At 37.1% G+C, this 18,595-nt stretch overlaps 2 protein-coding genes across 2 annotated transcripts in view; one reads left to right on the top strand and one right to left on the bottom strand.

The window, feature by feature from the left end:
• Nucleotides 1–18,595, bottom strand: part of LOC140135496 (phosphorylase b kinase regulatory subunit beta-like) — a 112,140-nt gene that overhangs the window by 33,133 nt on the left and 60,412 nt on the right. The window lies entirely within an intron of this gene.
• Nucleotides 1,082–15,402, top strand: LOC140135491 (monocarboxylate transporter 12-like). Its single transcript, XM_072157007.1, has 5 exons — nucleotides 1,082–1,600; nucleotides 9,945–10,229; nucleotides 10,525–10,665; nucleotides 11,771–12,679; nucleotides 14,368–15,402. The coding sequence occupies exons 2-5, from the start codon at nucleotides 9,950–9,952 to the stop codon at nucleotides 14,598–14,600; spliced, it is 1,563 nt and encodes a 520-aa protein (XP_072013108.1). The 5' UTR covers nucleotides 1,082–1,600; nucleotides 9,945–9,949; the 3' UTR covers nucleotides 14,601–15,402.

The following is an 18,595-nucleotide window of genomic DNA, read 5'->3' as shown; positions in this document are numbered from 1 at the left end:
ATGTTGGAATATTTGTGAAATTCATGCCTTATCAATGTCATTATATGACAAAATGCCATATTCCTGTGTTGTTAAATTCCTGATTCTGAGGCTTGTCTGTGCCAACACCAAAACCTTCCTGTTCCCACAATAATCTGGCGCCTTGTTTCAATTTGATGTTTTGTTTAACATTTGTTTTAAATGTTTTGTTTTCCATCTTGGCACCGCAGTCTTTATGAAATGGTGCCCTATAAATGCCTTGTAAGTGTGTGTATATAATTATGTATACAAGAAAATTGTGAAAATATAACCATTGTGCTTGCCTTCGAGTGTACCAAATTTGATTAGCGTAGAAGTCTCATTTGGCTTTCTATTTAAATATTCATAATTGTTAGTATTCTGTATTCAAATTTGGCCATAGCATTCATACTTTTTACCCATCATGCTTATTTCATTTGCATACTTATTAACCAGGTTTTACAAATGATTCTAGAGAGAAATTGTTATGCTGCGCCAGCATTATAATGGGTTTAATATTCCAGTTTATATCCATACACCCCCTATGGAAGACATGACCTTAATCTCCCACACAGGCTATATAGCTTGACAATACATCCCTAGTGTCCTCCTCAATAGACTTTGTGCTATTCTAGTTGAATTCCATACACCCCATGCCCTTAATCCTCCACCACTTTTTCATTGAAAACTGTTCAAAATATTCCTAAAAGTGCATGTTTATAGGGGAAAGGTGCACATTTTGGAAATTATGCACCCTAGAAAATCCCATGTACAAGCCTGACTTGTTGCCCATCATCATACGTGGAACTATCTGTTTTCTATATAGACAATATAATAGCATGATTATCATATGAATTGATAGGTAATTCACTTCATGACAGGCAACAGACAATGACCCTTTAGCAGTATAATAGACAGGAAAATGAAAAATGAAAAAAAAAAATAACCCCAATTCGCCAGTGGTCAAATAAGAGTGATGAACTGTATCAAAGTCAAGGTCATGAACAATGGATTTATATTTTATTTTTGGTAAATAGAATTTACCTGCTAGCATATCCAATGGCAACTATAACAACCTCATTAGGCACAATATGCATTTTATTTGTGTGCTTTAGCATCTAGCAAGAAAAATTCCATTTGCTTTATGGTATGCATAGATAGATGTGCAGTGGTTATGAAGCAGGTTGCATCAAGTCTAGGCAGACTTAATTGGCAACAGCAGCAGACATGCCTTTACACAACTAAAGCACTACTGCACTGACTCAAGAATGATGTCGAGATGAGCTAGAGCGCACGCTCAACAGTGATCAGCTGGAGCAAACTGGATCTATAACCACTTTCATCGTCAACCTGCCAGTGACGTGAGATAGTACAAACATGTGTGTACTGCTCAGGATGCAGCAAATACAAGATTGGAATTTATTTGTGCTGCAAATTATTGAACACCTGCACAGAGTATATTCTTAGTATTTGTATTGAAATAACAGAAGAGACAGAATCTCTTCCAGGACTAGTATACTGTCTTGAAAAAGATACCTGATTAGCTTCAGTATCATGTGGACTAGTGTGTAGCTATGCTCAAGAGTTAAAATATCTGAGGCAGGTAAGTCTATACATATATAGGCCTATATATCGTTATGAATTCGGCAGTGTCGAATCGAGCATTTTGAGCAAATTGAGTTTTTGTATGCTTATGATTATGTTTCAGGTTATCTTTTATTTCCACCAAAAATTAATGGTAAATCTTACTCCCCGAAGTAGTAATTGAAATTTTGATTTGGACGAATCGCGCCTAAGTGCGATAAATGAATTCGGCAGAGAGACGAATCGTATACTTAGCTGTACAAATCAGGTTGATCTATAGTATCGTATTGCGGGAAACCCCGAATTTTCTATATTACATGTCCTATACTAATATATTTGATACCAACGTATAGCTGTAGGTATCGTCTATCCAGTGATACCAAAATAAGTACAAACATTCCCCACATGATATTGCTGTGGTTTAATATTGTGAGTGCGCGCCCGTGAAATTGGAAAAATCCCGGAAAATCATACGCAAAATATAGGCCAATATTGTTATTTTTGCTTTAAAATCCTCGAGTTTTTGCTAAATATTACAGGGATGACTATTTATAACTTATATAGCAAGTTAAGTCTACATAGCCTTAGGACAACCAGTAATTTCTACACAAATGCCTCATATCAAACATGCGTGCTATGGTTTACACGTAGTTGAATGCGTATTCGACCTCTCTCTGCGCAGTGGTAGAGACATTTTGGATACAGCATAAAGCCGAATAGCTGTTAAAACGCGTTTTGAGTGATGTATCGATTATTTCAGAACATGCGAGTATTGCAAATAATTCGTGTACATTCACTTCTATAATATACATTTCAAATGAGTGCTCACGAATGTTCTAAATTTTAGAAGGACCAATGGAATGGTACCCTGATTTTCAAACGCTGTTTACTCATAACAGCAATTTTGCGTATTCGGCACTCTGCCGTGTTCTTAACGATATGATCTACAAAAATGTACAAATTACTGCAGTACCAGTTTCACAATTTTCATTTGTGCACAGGAAGTTTCTATTTTATCAAAAATCATAATTTGTTTTTGTAACAAGTGATATCAATCATATTATTCATATAGGAAATTGACTCAGATTTTCAAAAGTGACATTCAAATTTTGACAGACTGTTAGATTTTGGTCAAAACAGAGAAAATTTCAATTTTTGTCATTTTCCCCTATATCTACCAAATTGTTAATATCAGTTTTGATATTATCAAAAAATGTCCTTAAAATTTCTTAAAATAGCACACAACATTTGTTGGGGTTTGTGTTTATGGGACACCCTGTATAGCAGGTTATTAATTGGCAATTGAAGCACACTTGCCCTTTTAGATATAGTACCACTGTGCCAACTCAAGAATGATTAGCTGGAGCAAACTGGATATGAAATCCTGGTAGAATCTTGTTAAAGGGCAGGTCTATTGCAAAAACAACATCATATCATTGGCAAGCTAATAGTATGAGGACAATGAAAATGACTCCTTTTTTGAGAAAATAAGACGTTTAAAATTGATATTCCACAAAAACCAACTAAAGCGGTGAGTTCCTTCGAACAAGACAGAGTTGGCCTAGAAAAAAGGCGACGTCATGAAATGAGATGTGCCCGCTTTGAGAAAAGGGCAGAACGTATACTGTTGTTGTTCACAGAAAAAACCCTCCAAATTAAGTATTACAAATTTAATGGTTTTTAAACATATGGATAAAATCAGCCGCTTCTTTTTTTATATATTAGTAACTTGTGATATTACAATTCATATGTATATCAATATCATGAGAAATATTAGGTCTAAAAAATAAATACATAATTTGAGCTTAGAATTTCATCTGAGACTAGCATATAAACCGTGAAGTCCACAAACTCATGTATCTGATTTCCCTGTATATTGCACTGCTATAGTTATTATAGTTTCAGTTGGATGAAATATTACAAAGCAAACGCATAGTAACAATACTGTGTTGGCTTTGTTCCCGAAATGAGAACAATAGTCTGCATATTGTTATGCAGCATTGTTATGGTAAATGATAGTACAACTCATTGTTGCGAATGTCAAACTTGTCAAAGTGATTGTGATTGTATGATGAGAGCATGATATAGTGTCTACTTCATTTACCTACGTCATCAGCCAAACGGGGGGAGAACACTTACGCTTCAAACGGGGGAAGAACACATACGAGGCTGAACTTTACCCACACAATTTCTCCTTTTTCAGGAGAAATACGCATAAAAAAATTATGTGACCCGCTCCCACAAAACCAGACATGAGTCATTAATTTTGAAAATTGAGTTTTTGATGTCAACAGTTAGTCTTCAGCTTTCATTTGATACCAAAATTATGTTTCTGGGACATGTGGTTCTCATTCTACGGCCTTTCAACAGGAAGGGAGGAAGCGACACATAAAGAAAAGGCAAATGCAAGAAAAATGGCTTTAAAAAATGATGTAAAAGAACATATTAAGGAATCAATAAATAATAAAAACTGAAAAACAAAATCGGCAAGGTTTTTCACCCCTTTCCCGACTTTGACTCGCTGTATCTCAAAATGGCTGAGTGCGACTTATGGTGGGTTTTGTCCGAGCGGGTCACATATTTTATACATTATAGACTAGGCCTCATAACACAAAATCCTGTTAACATAAACTAAAATCAGAGGCCCTACAATTTTGTGTTAACAAGGTTCCACTCTATATAGTCAACCTGCCATAGCTAGATGTCAGCTTCACACAAGTATTGCTCATGTTCATCATGATGCAGCAAATACAACTTCTGGAATTACATATGTTTAATAGTGCAACAAATTACCATCCCCTGAGCAGTAGATCTGTTAATTTAATAAAGCAGAGACAGGATCTTGGCCAAGAATGTTATCTGCGACTAGTATACCTAAGCTCAGACTATTATAGAACCATCTTGAAAAAGATTACCAAAAGGTTTATTATTAGCTTCAACATCATGTGGGCTAGCCTGTAGTGGAAGCTGGGAGATGTTTAAAGGTATATTCAGTGATGTTGCTCATTCAGAAAATCGTAAAAAAAGTAGCATAGATGTGTTTAAAAAGTGGAAACGATGAAGGCTGTGTATTAACGACAAACTAGGACATTTTACATGAATCTGAACTCTAGTATACTCTGGCCCTGGTAGTTGTTAAGTCACAGTGGCATAGCCAAATTTAAATTTGATGATATTTTTGCTAAACAAATTAATCTGCAAGAAATTTTTGGTACATAAACATTATGTACCGGTAGCCAGAGGTTTCCAGTGGTATAAAAATCTCAACTTTTTTGAGAAAAGTGGGGGGGGGATGAGGCTGTGGAGCACGAAATGCCAAGTAAAAATAAAGAAATTAGCTATTGGAAAAAAGGCTTCGACTTTTGTTTTTGCCATATATCTATCTAATATACTAAAATAATGAGCGGTCTCTGTAAGTCTGTCCGGCTATGCGTTTCGCTGCACGTCGACGCATCGATCCGATATTTCGGATATAGATAGGTACCGGGCGTACGCTGTTCGTGAGGTGGGTTCAAAGGTCATCGGAGGTCAAAGGTCAAATTTTCAAACTTTGTCCGATCGGGCCCAAACTTGGTGGGTGGAATCCTTGATAGGAGGGGAATATATGTGCGAAAAAAAAAATCGAGGTCAACCGAGGTCAAAGGTCATTACGGAGGGGGGTCAAATTTCAAACTTTGTCCGATTGGGCTCAAACTTGGTGGGTCGAAACCTTCGAAAATACACCACGTGGATACAAAGCAGCAAGTGGATAAAAAGAATCCAGTAGACAATCTACAGTTTCAAGCTGCCCAAGCGGGTTTCATTCAGCTTTTGGCTATATGCCCAATTTGAAATGCACTGTAATGTCTACCCAGAATGCATTGCTGCAAATGATTTGTAAATTTCAAACTTTGTCCGATCGTGCCCAAACTTGCTGGAAATGAATTCTATAAGCGCCCATACGCCAATAAGTGCCCACACCCCAATAAGTGCCCATACCCCAATAAGCGCCCATACCCAAATAAGCGCCCATACCCCAGTAAGTGCTCTCACAGCATCAGGGCTCTCACAGCCGCAGGTGCACTAGTACTACTAAAATAATAGCCGTTAGATGTCTGTCCGGCTATGCGTTTCGCCGCACTTCGACGCATCGTTCCGATATTTCAGACATAGATGCGTACCGGGCAGGCGCTGTTTACCGGGTAGTTTTGAAGGTCATCGGAGGTCAAGGTCAAAGGTCAAAATTTCAAACTTTGTCCGATCGGGCCCAAACTTGGTGGGTGGAATCCTTGATAGGAGGGGAATATAATGCACTAAATAAAATCGAGGTCAACCGAGGTCAAAGGTCATTACGGAGGGGTCAAATTTCAAACTTTGTCCGATCGGGCTCAAACTTGGTGGGTCAAAACCTTCGTATGAGGGGAGCATGAAAAACATATGGAGGTCATCCGAGGTCAAAGGTCATGGATTTCAAACTTTGTCCTATCGGGTTCAAACGTGGTGGGTGCAATCCTTGATACGAGGGGAATATATGCTCAAAACAAAATTGAGGTCAACCGAGGTCAAAGGTCATGTAGGGGCTAAATTGTAACTTTGCCCTATGGGGCTTAAACTTGATAGGTCAAAGGTCATCTGGGGTCAAACAGTATCGCTATCATGCCAGTGCTCTCACAGCATCTGGGCTCTCACAGCCGCAGGTGCACTAGTTTATATTAAAAATACCTAATGACAGTTTTAATGACTTATTCTTCAGTTTGAAGCAATTTATGTACACATAATTTTAGTTTTTATACACTTTCACTGGGATCACTGAATGGATCTCTAAGAATTATTATGCTTGCATGTAGGTCTATATAGCAAGACTATATGCTCCATGAAATCGTAATCATATCATGTTCACGGGCATGTTCAATTTCATACTTTCACACAAGGTTTTAACTGGTTTTTTTAAAATGAAAACTGTGTTGTTCTTAAATACACAAAAGAAAAATCATTGTCCACCATGCTCAGATTTTGATTTAAGTGGTCTCAAATTGCTCCACTTGGAAAAACATTTTAACCAAAGAATAGATTGCCATATCTACTGCATTTACTACAACAATTAATTGTTCAGAGAGACACTTTGCAAATTTTAAGTTTGTTGTCAAACAAAAAGAGAAGATTGGAGAGATTACAATACCTAAGTTTGCTCAGCAGTCACTATACCGGGGTCACTATTACATAGGGCAAAGAGGGGCATTAAGTACCACCCAATAAACAAGTAATTACTATGCATATGGAATCCTGACCATTATTTTAAATATATGCCTTGCAATAGTTGTTTATAATAGCTACTCATTAAAATGATCAGTGCTTATTTAACACTCATTTTAGTTGCTCATCACAGTTTGACCAAAACATCATCTTGGCAGACATCTTCAAAGTACATGCTGAACTTTTTAGTATCTCAGACTAGATAAAATACATCATTTAACAGTCTTTTTTCCACATGAGGTATAGATCAACAACTTTTGATAGTTTCATCTGAAAGAGATCACACTAGCAAGCAGATATCAAGATCATTTGTCTCTTTAAGGGGGTACTACACCCCTGGCCAATTTTGTGCCTATTTTTGTATTTCTCAAAACTTATAGTGCATTGGTGACAAGTAAGATATGAATATTATAGGGGCAAGGACTACAACTACTGCACTGGAAATTCAGCAACTCAAGGCAAGTAGTTATTGATTTATTGATCAAATATTGGTTTTCCCTCATTTTGACTGTAACTCCACAACTGTTGTCTGTGCTGAAATAAAATTTCCAGTGCAGTAGTTGTAGTCCTTGCCCTATAATATACATATCTTACTTGTCACCAATGCGCTATAATTTTTGAGAAAAATGCAAAAATAGGCACAAAATTGGGCATGGGTGTAGTACCCCCTTAAGGCCAGAGTAATGGAAGACACATTCGTCCACGACCGAATTTGAGATTTTTTGATATTTATCAACACTTAGATGTATTCTTTCACTTGAAACTGATAAAATACAACTTGCTAATATTTATTCGTATTTTTGCTTGATTTATTTCACTCTTTTCAACTCTAAAAAGTCACATGGCTCAAGACAGCTTAGTAAATTGGCGGGAAATAATGAGTCAGAAATGCGCGAATGCAAAATATTGTGATTACGCGCGCGATTCGCGTCGCGTGACGCGGCGCAACTCTGTGCGTATGTCCAACACAGTCAAGACGCATTCGGTATGTTGTTAACGCTAGCAAATGTGGTGTAAACAAAACAAAAATTTGCAGTCAAAATGCCACTTAGATTTGTTAATTATTTTGAATTTTGGCGCACTGAAAGCAGAGATTATAGATTCATTGGTGCAAAAAGATGCATATTTAGACCATGCGCCAGATACAACTTTTACAAGTGTGAAAGTCTTACCGTTTTAAAATTTAAGGACGTTTTGTGCATAATTTTGACATTTTTTACTAAAACGTCGATTTCTCAGAGTTCACTTTTGACAATATTTGCGATTTTTGTGACAAGATAACTCGAAAAATATGCAAGCAAAGGGTAAACTTTTTGCACTATCCTTTAGAGTACATCAAAGTCTAGGGAAAGTTTTTTCATTTTTTCAAAATATTTGTTGTAAACAAAAATATACACCATTATGTGCAATTTTTAGCATAATAGAGTGACAAAATGGCTTTTTTCACATGTTTTTTTCAATATTTCGAAAAAAGAGACAAATTTCAAAAAAATAAAAAACCTTCCCTAAGTTCATGTCTCTTCTTCATGAAAAGCTAACTGATTTTTTTTACTCGAACAGATTTTTTCTAAGTTGTCACAAAAAATTGGGGTAAAAGTGAATTTTTGTGATTTTTTCAAAACTTGAGATTTTTGAACAAATCTGACGTCACCATGGGATTCCTTGACTCATTTCCTTTCCAAAAATGTATAGTTTTATATACTTTGGACATACAATTCAGAAATAATGAAGCTCGAAAAGGTCCATGTTCTCTCCCATTACTCTGCCCTTAAATGATTTGAAGAGAAAAAATGTCATGTTGAAAGTGGACTTCTGACTGATGTCACCACTTTCGCTAGGCCACTTAGTAAATTACAGATTATGGTGTGCTTGTTTAAAGATTGCACTAAGACCACAATTGTATCAATTTTGCTTATTAGTATTGTAAAAATAGATAATTAACAGAAAATATACCCTATATGAAGAGCTTAGTTTCAAAACTAATAAAAAAAATCATCAAAAAAAATCATCAAAAAAATCACTGATATAAGGGGGTTTTCAACAAAAGCAGTTTTTGGCGGGATGCTTGGGTAGGATGAGCATCCAGCTAAAAACTGCTTTTGTTGAAAACCCCCTTATATCAGTATTTTTTTTGATGATTTTTTGATGTGTTCTCAAAATTGCTCAGCTCAAGTGGATGTAAGAGGTTTTGAAACTAAGCTCTTCATATGTACTTTAAAAAAAAAATTCCCATGTATGAATCAGTTGTCCAACAACAGCTTTTGAAGTTTATGCTTATTTTATGTCATAATGGGTTTGTAGTAAGTTAAATTCCCCAACTATGACATTTCAGGGTCAAATCATAGCCATATAATGAAGTTAGAAGTGGTCCTTACTGCCCCGTATGTACAATATGCTGCTGCACTCCAGAAGAAGCAGCAGCTGAACAAAAAGTCAAAACCAACCAACAAAAATAACAAGAACCCTAAAACCAAGCCAGTAAAAGAAGACAAAGAAACAAGAAGTGGACAATGAAGATGATCCTGACAAAATATGTCCTGATTGTGAACTGGAGGACATTGATCATGTTGATTGTGGTTGACTCCAGTGCATGTTTTGTAAACTTTTCTGGCATTTTGCATATGGAGAAGTTGTGGGCTCGGAAGAGGACTGGAAAGACCAGGACTGCATGTGTCGCCAGTTGTTCCTCACATAAAATAAACACCATACTGATATAAGACTTTTAAAAAGAAACTCTTAAGAATGATTAAAGGTCTCAAAATGGTCAACAAACATGGTACTAGTTGGTGGTACCTAATGCCCCACCATCGGGGCAATAAGGACCACTTGACATCACTGTAAATAAATGCATGGTGTTTGAAAATGAACGCATTTTTGGCAGATTTTTTTCCTGCGGTACATAGCTGAATAACAGGTCTATCAAGTGAAACCATTAAAAACAGAAACAAGTATTAAATAAACGTCAGGTATGATGAAAACTAAAAATGGTGGTCCCTAATGCCCCACTTTACCCTAATTGATAAATAAATTATCTTTGTTGTGTGAACTCAGTGTTCATCAAACAACATTTTTAACATTGAGAGAAATATCTTGCTGATTTTTTATTATTATTTGGTTTTTGTGCCCCACAGTGACCATGTCATCTCACAGACAAAAAGCATCCAATACTGCGGAGGATGACAACGTCTGCAACAAAAGAGAAGAGATGGAGACCTCGGAGACTAAAATCCCAGCCTATATGGACAGGGGATGGGCCTGGGTAGTATTGGCAGGCTGTTTTACCACGCAGATGTTATCCGTCGGTATGTTCTGGTGTTTTGGGATATTTTTGCTAGCTTGGGAAGAACAGCTGACAGATTCGGTGACCAAGTTACAATGGATTGTATCGTTACTTCTTCTAACTGCCCACGTGTCAGGTAAGTGTCGATCTGTTTGTTTTAAATGGTGGTCTTAATCCTGGAATTATGGAAACTTTGGTCTAAAGTATGTAAAAGTTATGTATTTAGAATGGAAATGACTTGATGAATCCAGCTCAGTTTTGGAGAGAATCCCCAAAACAGCTTTTTTTTGGCGCAATTTTTTTGTCACTGTAGCAAAAAATTTGTTCGCCCCCCCCCCCAAAAAAAAGAGGAAATTAAAGAGGGCATTATCTGACTAAAACCAATTTATATTGAAATCTGTATCCACATTTTCTTTCTTTCCCCAATGCAGCTGTGATTGGTAGTACACTATGCAAGGTATATACAATACGACAAGTAGCTCTAATAGGCACAACATTAGCAACAACATCCTTTGTTTTTGCTTCATTTTCCACTACTTTGTGGCATCTCTATGCAACATTCGCTATTGCAGGTATGTATGTCATAATGGGCTAATCCAGTTAAAATCCACACACCCAGTGGCAACACCAGAAAAACATTTTTGGGGGGGGGCAAAATCAACAAATTTTGCCCAAAGTTGCTGCAAAAAGGGGAAATTTGTATAATTTTGGGTTTTTTTACCTTGAAATTGGGGAGAGGGCAAGAAAAGAAAAAAATTGGGGTGAAAAATGCTCCCGTCCCATAGAGCCGCCACTGCACACACACTTCCTTGGAATATTACTTGGCAATCTCCTACACAGGGGGTCCAGATTTTAGATGGAGTCACCCATTCCATGTAACCCCCATTTGAAATTCACACTCCCTTTGTGAAAGATTAAGGTAATGCCTTCCACAATGGGAGCATATATTTCAACTGGAATAGCCCTGATAATCCAAGTAATGTAGCCATTTTTCTCTCAACTTATTATGACATTTTTTTTTCACTAGAGCATTTCTGAGGTCCCAAGAGCACAATATGTAATCTGAGAGTTTGCTAGACATGTGTGGGTTCGCGTCCCTGTCCCACCACCGTGTTGCGCCCCTTGGGCAAGGAGCTTTGCCTTGCCTGCCTCACCCCACCCAGGTGCAATGGGAAGCTGTTAGGGGTAGTCACAGTCATTGTACTGATGAACCCTGCACCATTTGTAGGCAGTAAACGTGGTTCCGACATATTTTAATAATGTAAAGCGCTTTGTTTACGGCATAAAGCGCTATATAAAAATCTGCATTCTTTTAATATTAAAAAGCCTAAAAAATCCCCATTGGAGAAAGGAGCCTAATTTGCATAAAAACAACATTTTTTAGTACTCGTTGTAGAAGTGATGTAATAATTGGATTAACTACCATAGCAATAGATGAATGCAATTTTTGAATATATCACATGAACTTTGCTGTGCAGGGTGATATATTCAAAATTGTATTCATCTATTGCTATGGTAGTTAAAGCCAATTAATTACGTCACTTCTAATATTGGCGAATATTCTTACTATTTTTCTTCACCACATTTAGATTCAAAGTTTGCAAAATAGAACTGATCAGAAATTAACATTACTAATTTCTAGTTGCCATAGTAACCTATAATTTTTATGTCTTTCAGGAATTGGATTAGGTATTGTCATGGAATCAACAATGGTCATTCTCGTCTACTACTTCAAAAAACGATTAGGTCGGGCAAACGGCATAGCACACACAGCGTGTGGACTTGCTTTGTTTATAATTCCCCCACTTGCGCAGTTCTTAATAGACCAGTATGGATGGCAGGGGGCCCTTTTAATCATTGCTGGCTTAGTAGCGAACAGTGGTGTAGGTTCTGCTGTATTCAGGCCATCACCGATTGAACTTGAAATTCGACACAAACTGAATAATAACAAAATTACGGAGGATAAAAAGTACATGGAGCTGACAAAATTGGATGACAAAGCACAAAATGGAACTGAACAAACTTATGCAAACTCAATTAGTCATGATATGGAACTTGGTGCCGGTGGGAATATATCTAAAAAGCCGAAATGCAAACCACAAACTCTGCTTGATTTTCTCTTGGATGTTGAACTTCTGAAAAGTTTTAAATGTCTATCATTATTCACAGCATTCTTCTGGTTTGGACTAGGGTATACCCTTGTAACAATGTTCATGCCAGCGAGAGCTGCCAATGTTGGGATATCACCATATCGAGCAGCCATCTTGGTTTCTATCATGGGGGCGACGTCAAGCATTGCTCGCCTAACCCATGGATGTATTCTAGACTATAACATCATGTCTGTGAAGACGTTAACTGCAACCTCAAATATAGTCAATGCATTATGTTGTATCCTGAATCCTCTCTCGGACAAGTACGCGTACCTCGCTACAGTTTCAGCTGTGGTCGGGTTTTCCACCGGAGTGACCAATTCCGTCATTCCAGTCGTTGCTGCAGATTTTGTGGGAACTCGTAAAATATCTGAAGCTGTTGCTTTTACTCTTGTGACATTTGGATTAGGCACCCTTGTTGGATCCTGCATGACTGGTAAGTTCATTTATCAGTAGATGGATCTCAGTTTTTTTTTTATCTCTAGAATAACAATAACCCCCCTTCAACTAATTTTGGTATAAAAATGGGTCTTTTTTTACAAATTATTTTGGAAAAAAACAAACACTCAATTTCCACCTAACTGCATATGGAGCCCAAATTTAATTGTTTTAATTTTGTAAAATTGTTGCAAAATTGTGTTACATTTGCAAAACATCTGGGCCTTTGGTATAAAAATGGGTCCAATTTTCTTAGAAAATTGGTAAAAATATGGGTCCATTTTCAGATTCTGTGAGGCACATCCCTACCCAAGCCAAACTTGAGCGCCTCCTGTGGGTTGCAAGTGTCTTTGTATCAGGGCCGTAGCAAGATGGGTGGTCGAGGAGGCCATAGCCACTACACTTTTTGAGAAATTTGTTATATTTTCCTTTGTAGCCTTTGATGGGTGCCCCACATTTGTCAACCTTGCCCTGTTTTGCATTTTGTTTACACTTGTTGCTTTTACTCTGGTGTCAATTGGACACCCTTTTTGAATCATGCATGACTGGGTCAGTTCATTTATCAGTACAATGCTAGATGGTTGTCAAGTTGAATGGCTGTCCAAAGATTTAAAAAAAAAAAGATAAAAAGTTGATTCTACCGTGTTTATTGCTTTTGCAAAATTGCGTGCATGCAGAGTGTACAAAAGCAATGGCATTTTGCAAATTGGCCATGCGTGTGATTTACTGTTTTGCAAAAGTGACCATGTATAAATTCAGCTTCAGTGTGTATTCCTTGCTATAGAATTATTCTTGTGCAAAGTTAATTGAAATCCTTATCTTATAAATAATCTGTCAAATAGTCATCAAAATGTTCACATTTTTTTATTTTGAAGCATCTCCTAAATCAACATCATCCGTATCCGGGAAACTTTCACTTCTAGTTTTTGGATTTCTGACAATAACATCGGAAGTCACACATACATGTACACACACATATATGTAAAAAATCAACAAGTGATAGTGCCATGGTAATGGGTGGGAACAGGGATATCCGGATATACATGTGCTTTGGATTGAAACAGTCCTTGGGTCGGTGGCATAGCCAAATTTTTATAGAGGGGGAGCCAAGGGGTGGAGATAAGGGGCACAATGTCTTTGAGGGGTTAAATTTCACAAATATTGTCAAAAATGGCCTAGAAATCTAAAATATCATGGTGGCCAGCATGCACCATCCAACAGGGGAAAAGAAGGGAGAGGGAAGATGCTGCACTCTCTCCCCCTGGCTACACCACTGCTTTGGCTATGCTGTTTCAGCTCCATTTAGCAAGATGTCTACTAACTGCTCTCAAGGACCTCGATCTGCGCAATTAATTAACATGTACATGAGTTTTTAAGATATTTTGTTATATAATTCAAAGACAACAATAGAGAGCGGTGTTTTTTTTTCTTACTACAGGGATGTGAGTTACCTCTATTGAAAAAAACTTTGTTCAAAAAAAGAGGAAGAAAAGAGGAAAAGCACTGAAATATGCTCCAAATGGGCCGAAAATGAAAGAAAAAGCTAACATTTTGCATCAAAGAAATTTCCAAAAAAGAGAAATTCAGCTTTAGAGGAGATTTCACATCCCTGTTACAACCAAACAATGTTTCATCATTAACCATTATAATTTATATTTCTCATTTTCTTTACATTTCCATCTCCAGGAGTTCTTGTAGACCAAACCAATAGTTATGCTCTTCCATTCATCCTGGCAGGAATCAGTTTCTTTCTCAGCACTTTATTCATCTTCTCTACGACTCTATCCGCTTATATCAGAAAGTACTGCTACAAGAAACCCTCCCATCAACCAATTGATACAGAAGACAATGCTACTGGGAAGGAGACTAGGCAGATGTCAATTCATGTTAATGAATTAGACATATATCAAAAATTGTGAACAGAGAGAATTCCAGTCATAAACTCCATATTTTGTTTTCAACAGTCCGGGCAAATTTCCAGATTATAAACAAATCTGGTAACACATTACTAGATCAGGAAATGTCAATCCCATAATGCATTGCGCATAGGCTTACTCAATTCAAATTTCTAGCTTCAAAAAGACTATTAAAGTATGATTTTTTATAATATTGTTTTTCCAGAAAATATCTAGGAATACTAAATCAATAATTTAAAAATTTAGAAATCAGGAAATTTGCCCGGACTTTTCAAACTACGAAGACTCTCATTCATCCAGTAATTTTAAATCTGGTAGGGTAAATTAAATCTGGTCAACAGACATACCTATGTGATTGATGAAGCGATGCTTAATCCCGCGTCTTCATCAGGTGCATTGTGATGGGTGCCGCCCCTCCCAATTGGAACCCTTGCCTCCCCAAATAAGTTGGGGGTTTGCTCAATAAAGGATCATATTGTGACCCCCCCACCAGGGGCATATTTCCCCCAACGATTACAAGGTTTAGTTACACCACTGTCAGTAGGTTTGTGCTGTTAACAAAGGGCAGACAGGAATATCAACGCATCGAGATGGCTGTTTCATGCACCCATCTATTACCTGGAAGTGGCATCTAATGCACATGTTTACTACAGCACTAGCAATTTGAGTGAACGTTCTAGATTCAGGGCTGTCAACTTTTTTGAATTGCTTGGCGTGAGACAGAGGCGTGCCGGGATTTACCGACTACAATGTTCATTTTGACCCTTGATTATTTGAGCCACTGCGCTCGAGAATTTGAAAAGTGTGTGTGTGTGTGTGGAGGGGCGGGGGGGGTAGGGACAACAAATTATTTTGATGATGCGTGAGATTTTACTCATTTTCCAGCTTTTTGTGTGAGATATACTACCTTGGCGTGAGATTATATTACCTTGCCGTGAGACCGTGAGAAAGTGACCCAATGCGTGAGACTCACGGCCAATGTGTGAGAGTTGACAGCCCTGTCTAGATTTACAGTTGTAAAATATCACACTGATATCATTGACTGAACCTGGCTAAAAGTCCTTAAAGACGAATCCAACGAGCCAAGTCATGGTCAGGATTTGGTCGGCCATCTTTGGGTAGCCGCTAGCACCAACCTGGTGTTTTGAGCGCCCCATTGTGCAAATAAAAGCCGCCTAACACCTAGAGAAGATGCAAGGACGAGGAGGGTTAATAGAATAATATATACAATAGAGATAATTCCGCAGGTAATCCCGTCGCATCTATTCATACATAGTTCTTTTGTTCGCAAGTACATCCATTTGTAGCGTTTGATATGGTGTAGTTAATCCGATTATTATGTCACTTCAACAGAGAATAGACCATGTAGAAGCTGTGTGATTTGCCTAAGGGAACTATAGGGCCTATTGTGTTGTAAACTTTCATTCTTTTGTCTACCTGTGTTTTCGCGGAAGGTGTAAAACGGGTGATGGAATGCAGTTTAAAATTTCCGCCAAGGCCGAATCATTTCACATTTTGGATGCATTGTAGCCGACAGCTACCCAACTAAAGTCAGGTGTAGGAATGCATGGATTTGGATTCGTCTATACATAGTGACCTATTACAATAGAACTTACTAAGGTGATGTGCTACACTCTATACCACAATTCCTCAGCAATTAGTTGGTGATGTACCACATTTGTTCGATATTAAATATGGAAGTGGGCCGACCATGACTGGCTATTAAATAGGCTTCTAATGAAATCAAAGGGACTTGGCTGAAAACTGTAATTTAACTAGACTTGAGATGGTGGACCCTCAATGACTGCACTTGAGAACTACATGCATGTACATTTAATTCTCGCTATTCGCAATAAGGGCGCCGCCAGCGGTTTGCGATGTAAAGCCTCCAGCATACTTTCCTGCCGCTTGCCGCTGCGGCAAGCGGCAGGGCGTTTCAACCAATGACTTGCCTTTATTGCGTCCGTTTGTCTGCAATGCGCGTGCGCCACGCCGCTCAGCGGCAGCGTAGTATGAAACCAGCATAATCGTGATGTATCATGGGAAAAGGTCGACATCAAAGTCCGCATAATACACGAATATTACCATGCTATTACATAGGAACACGTGACAATATTTTTAGTTTGTCAATATAACGGTATTACGCAAATCGATAGAGAAAAAATTAATTGTGCACATTTCAAATCACATTATTAAGTATTATTGAGTATCGATTCGTGTGTAACACCTTTATTTTGACAAACTAAAAAAATATTGTCACGTGTTCCTATGTAGGCCTAATAGCATGGTAATATTCGTATTGCGCGGACTTGGATGTCGACCTTTTCCCATGATACATCACGATATACATCGCAAACCGCTGGCGGCGCCCTTATTGTGAATAGCGAGAATTGGTATATTTTATATTTGTAATTTTCAGACTGTACATATTGCATTTAATTTTGGGCTTTTACTGGTGAGCATCTAGTAGGTCTGGGGCGGACATTTTAAAAATGAATTTAGAAGAGCAGCAACGACATCACTTGCATTACATTACTGATGTTAAATCTACATCATATGCAAAATTTGAGGAAATTCGCACGAGTCCGTTTTATTTTGGGCCATTTGTCTATAACTGGTCTTTACATGTAGCCCTATGGGAAGAGTGCCCGTTGAGGGCGCTATAACCCCCATTTTAGGAACAAAAATGTGATTAAAAAAAAACGGACTTGTGTGAATTTTCTAAAATTTTCAGAGTATGTAGTATGAACATGTAGAAATATAATCAAGTAGTTGCCCTACCTGCTCTTCTCCAAAAAAAATAAAAAGTCCTATACCTCAATGATAATGAAACCTGGGTGTGAACCCCAGATCTGTATATACAGAATATTATTAGTGCTGAATGGCTATAGAGAGAATTTTTATATATTATAAATATTATAAATATTGCATTCCCCTGCAGAAAAATGCTAATAATATATTTTTGATATTGACTAGACAGATGTTACTGGTATAAAATATTATAATTAAATTATATAGCAATAATAAAATATATGAGCAGCTATAATTGAAAATATTATATTTAGTTGTTTGGGTTTACAATCAATAAAATTTATTTCCATAATCAAATGCAATGATGAGAGTACTAAGATATAAGTATTATTATTTCAACATAATATAATTATCATTTCTTTAAACAAGTCCAATAATATTTTAAAAATTCAATTTCAGTATCAAGATTCAATATAAAATACCATATCATCAGCCTACTACGCTAATTATGCGTAAGTCATTTTTTGTAATTTTGGGAACAAAGTACAAAATATGGTTCAAACATGCATTTAAACATATTTATTCACCAATCTTTGCACAAGAATACATCATTATGAGTCAAATTAAAGGGAATAATCAGAAATAATTAGGGTGATTACGTAACTGATGCATTGTTGAATCATATTTTGAACACTGTTCTCAAAATTACAAAAAATTACTTCTGTAAATTTTTGATATTTAACTGTCCTTGAAGTAAACGTTGTAAATCTAATGATATGTATTTAAAGTGCATGTAGCTAGGAGGAGGAAAAGCCATCAATCATTTGAAAATTTTGACCTTTCGTATTGAAGCTACACATTTGTTCCCCAAAAGACCAAAAATTTTTAGGTCTTTTTGGAAAGTATATATGTGACATGATCTGGTCCATGGGGGCCAAAGGCGGCAAATTTGAAACTGAGATAAAGGCAAAAATATGGAATAAAAAACAATAAAACACAAAAGAAAATAGACACCACGAAACTTCATAACTTTAGAACCAAATATGCTAGAGCTTAGCTGTTTTCAGTATTAGATAGCCTATCATTTGTATAAGGTCATAATTATATTTACTCAATTTTCAAAAATGCCTCCTTTGGCCCCCGTGGACCAGATCATGTCACATATGTAGATCTTCAATACGAAAGGTAAAAATTTTCCATTGATGGTCGTCTTTTCCTCCCAGCTGCATACACTAGAAGTACAGTAC

This window comes from Amphiura filiformis, chromosome 16 (genome assembly GCF_039555335.1).
Source record: "Amphiura filiformis chromosome 16, Afil_fr2py, whole genome shotgun sequence".
In the NCBI taxonomy this organism is placed as follows: Eukaryota; Metazoa; Echinodermata; class Ophiuroidea; order Amphilepidida; family Amphiuridae; genus Amphiura; species Amphiura filiformis.
Note: the sequence above shows the minus strand (reverse complement) of the source record. Positions and strands in the feature narration are given on the sequence as shown.

What these genes read in the sequence shown, in the direction of transcription:
- LOC140135491 (XM_072157007.1), top strand. Translation starts at nt 9,950, where the DNA reads ATGTCATCTCACAGACAAAAAGCATCCAATACTGCGGAGGATGACAAC. An exon ending in TCTAACTGCCCACGTGTCAG is followed by an intron (nt 10,230 to 10,524) that starts GTAAGTGTCGAT and finishes TCCCCAATGCAG; the next exon opens with CTGTGATTGGTAGTACACTA. An exon ending in TGCAACATTCGCTATTGCAG is followed by an intron (nt 10,666 to 11,770) that starts GTATGTATGTCA and finishes TATGTCTTTCAG; the next exon opens with GAATTGGATTAGGTATTGTC.